This window comes from Carya illinoinensis, chromosome 8 (assembly GCF_018687715.1).
Source record: "Carya illinoinensis cultivar Pawnee chromosome 8, C.illinoinensisPawnee_v1, whole genome shotgun sequence".
Classification (NCBI taxonomy): Eukaryota; Viridiplantae; Streptophyta; class Magnoliopsida; order Fagales; family Juglandaceae; genus Carya; species Carya illinoinensis.
The window spans coordinates 13,506,497-13,510,035 of NC_056759.1; the positions used below are offsets into that span (position 1 = coordinate 13,506,497).

Here is a 3,539-nt window from a genome sequence, read left to right on the forward strand (position 1 = left end):
AAAATATTGTTAGAATATTTTTTTAATATTATTATTGTTTTGAAATTTGAAAAATTGAATCGTTTATTATATTTTACGTGAAAATTTTAAAAAGTTGTAATGATGAGAAAAACCGTTTTAGTATCCAAACGAGGCAACAACGGGAAAATATCCTAATTAAACGAAGGAATTTACTTTTTTAAAATAAATATCCGACATTTAAAGGGTATCCCTACACATAGTTGAAATTAAATAAATATACTCTCATAACCTAAACCCTAATCGGATCCCGGCCTACTTCTTCAGCTCCGTGCATAAATTCACTTGTAATAGCTTGAAATGTAATCGTACCCTCTGTAGTTACGGAAGAAGAGAGTTCAGAAATTGGAAAGTAATGTGTCATGTTATCCACTTTATGTTTTTTGAAAAGAAATTAAGGGCTGGTTTGGATAATGAGAGGAGATAAGTTGAGTTGAGATTATTTGTTAATAGTAATAAAATTATTGTGTTGAGATGAGATGAAATAATTTTTGAAAATTTTGTGTGTATGGATTAGGAAGTGAGATGAGATGGTTTTAAATTTTTAGAGATTTGATAGATGTTGATCCCACCAATTATTGCATAGAGTTTGTAATGATTTTGTTTTATTTATAAAGATACTTATAAATAGTAATAGTAATTTATAAATTACCTACTCAAAATTAATTTTTTATAATATCTTTCATAATAATATTAAAAATGACAATATTTTTATTAAATTACATTAGTTTTATAAGATATAAAATAAAAATATTTTTGGCCAAAAAAGATTAAATAATGAAAAATATATTTATAAAATATAAATATTCTGCATAAAATCATTTTCCATTTTGATGGTCATTTTGTCCAATTTTCTCATTTCCTGCTGGAAAAGCTAAAATGATGTTGTCTTTCTTCCCAAAAAGGTGATAGTTTTTGTCATTTTGTAAAAAGAAATTCAAACCAACCTTGAGATCTCAGCTTTTGTCATTTGTCATTTTGTGAAAGTAAATTCAAACGAACCTTCACATCTCTACTTAACTGTTTGGATGGGAGATGATTTCTCCATATAGAGATATCTCATCTTGCATCCAAACGGATCCTAATTATCATTATTTTTTTAGTGTTTGGGTTTGAGAAAACAATGATCTTATCCCATATAAGGACTCAAAAGGCTTTTATTTTTTCTTTCTACTTCTTTTTATTATTACTTATGTTGTTGATTATAAAAAGTTGTTACTTTTACGGAATGGCTGGAGTTGTTCTTGGTTTTGCGTTTTTGGGAGACTTGTTACTGGGTTATTATTGCTGATGATGACAGACATTATGGCCTGGTCTGCAACAACAAAATTGCGCTGTGTGTGGTACTTTTACGAATGAAGAATGTGCCAAAATGCTAATATGAGGCTCTCATTTCTCAGTACATTTCTATTTTCTACCATGACTTTTTGAAACCGAACGCTTTGTTTTCTTGCTGAAGAAGTCTAGGGATTAAAAAAATAAACAAATAAAAAATACACATTTGAGCCTGTTTGGTTTCTGTCTCGACGCTGGTTTCGAAGTGGCCCAAAATTGGCTGGGGCTGTGCTTGTTTCTCAAAATGGTTTAGGAATGCAAAAGGTTGATGCGGATATTTCCTCCCTTCTCCGGGTCAATGTTGGATTGCATTCACCTTTCCTCTACTGTAAAAATGCTGTGTTTCAACTGCGTTGCAGATCAGTAGAGTTCTGGATCTCCATGAGATGCTTTGGCTTTTTTGCCCAGTAGACATATGCTGCGACAATATTTTGCTCACCATGACAGATCTTTTTTGCCTTTTGTTTTTGTCTGAGGCAAGGAAGAATGTGCCAAGGTGCTAATCTGAGGCATTATTTCTCACTTGACGTACAACATAATTTAGTGAATTATCTCTCCAAGTTTCAGATAATTTGACTGCTGCAACATCTCACTCATTTAGCTAGTTTTTCTGGCCGCCATGCAATGGGTAGAGGCTTAGAGCTCTTCCAATTAGTTACACATTTATCTTAGAAGGTAATGATCCAATCCAAGGTTTTGGTGCCTGCTGAGCCAAATTCTGTTGTGTTTTTGTTGTAAGTTGCTGAGGATCTAAATCAATTAGTCCGTTCTGAATGTTGACAGCTTGACAATACAAACAAAACCGTATGATGTCGCTTTGAATGGTAGCTTTGAAAAGAATTAGTTGTCTGTTTGACTGGTAGCTTTCATATGAAAGGTTGTGCATGACACAAAGCATTGATGAAAACCATGGACCTCAACGCTTCGACGGTAAGGAAGCTCCTCAATTCTCTGCATGGCTTTATTATATATATATATATGTATATATATGCCACCAACTAATTATTTTAGCTTAAACAAATAAAGGCATAAGCCATTTGGGTAGTTTTTCTTTTTGGGGTGCTAAAATCAGTTGAATATAAAGGCTCTGGAAACTCTTGCTTGGAGTCTCTTTCGGTGGTGGAGGGGGCAGCTGCGGCACCCTTACTGTAGATATCTAGACATGGGACCGGGGGGACCTGGTGGGCCTGGTTGGGGTCCTGGCCCTGGGGGACCTGGTTTTGGGCCTAGACCTGGTGGCTTCTTTGGTGGGTTTGCTAATGGTTTATGCAGCATGATATCTTCGTGGTAAGTCCATTTCACTCTGCAATTTATTTTTGAGCAACTGGTACTGGTACTGATTCTGGATTTTCCTTTTCTCTCTTTTTGATTACCCTCTCCGAGGGACTGCAGTTTCTACTGCCTATGCTGTTGTTGGTTATTACAAGATTGCTTTGGTGGACCCCGTGGATCATATGGCCCTCCCAGTGGGCCTCCACCTTTCTGATTCGTTTATTTTACTTACTGTACTGCCTTGGTCTATGTTTTGGTGGAGTCATATAATGATGTTAGGTGGTATGTCCATGACATAGATATTGAAATGCCTAGTGCTTTCATTATTTCTTGTTTCTTTTCTGCTCTGTTACATGTTTTAGTCTGGATGAGTAAAAAGGAAAATGAAGATGCTTTTAAGAGATGTATGTGGAATGGTTCTGACCTGATTTTTGATCATCTGTTTACTTACTTTTGTTATTTTCTTGGCAATCTGTTTTCACTTTTTCTCACTTAAGTATGTGATCAGGAGCATCATAACCAGTTTGATGTTCAAAATTTGTATATTTGTTCATGCAGCCGGATCCCTTTTGCTGGCTAACTTTTGTGAGTTTGATGGTCGTAGTATTATCAGTGATCATAGATTCATTCTTAGATGTTCATCTCTAGTCAGATGCAAGGTCCCAATATGGCTGTTGTAACGATGAGAGATTCTTCTTCAATTTGTATAGGAAAAAATACCAGGATTGAGGCCATTTGGTCTCTAGCAATGTCGTTGTTGCTTTGTCTATACGTGGATTCATTTGTTCTATTTTCTCTATCGAGGTTGGTAGGGGTTGTAATTCATTTCGTTTTGTCTATACGTGGATTCATTTGTTCTATTTTCTCTATCGAGGTTGGTAGGGGTTGTAATTCATTTCGTTTCATTCAGATTC

General features: G+C 35.1%; 1 protein-coding gene across 2 annotated transcripts; it reads left to right on the forward strand.

The window, feature by feature from the left end:
- The first annotated feature begins 1,524 nt into the window (after positions 1 to 1,524).
- Positions 1,525 to 3,063, forward strand: LOC122318828. 2 transcript variants are annotated; one of them, XR_006244912.1, is made up of 4 exons: positions 1,525 to 2,028; positions 2,137 to 2,283; positions 2,438 to 2,640; positions 2,746 to 3,063. XR_006244912.1 is itself a non-coding variant. In XM_043136487.1 (3 exons), exons 1-3 carry the CDS (start codon positions 2,254 to 2,256, stop codon positions 2,837 to 2,839), a joined length of 327 nt encoding a protein of 108 aa, XP_042992421.1. In that variant the 5' UTR covers positions 1,561 to 2,253; the 3' UTR covers positions 2,840 to 3,063. The 2 variants fall into 2 exon arrangements, 1 of the variants encoding a protein (XP_042992421.1); XM_043136487.1 differs by having other exon boundaries at positions 1,561 to 2,283.
- Positions 3,064 to 3,539: the final 476 nt, after the last annotated feature.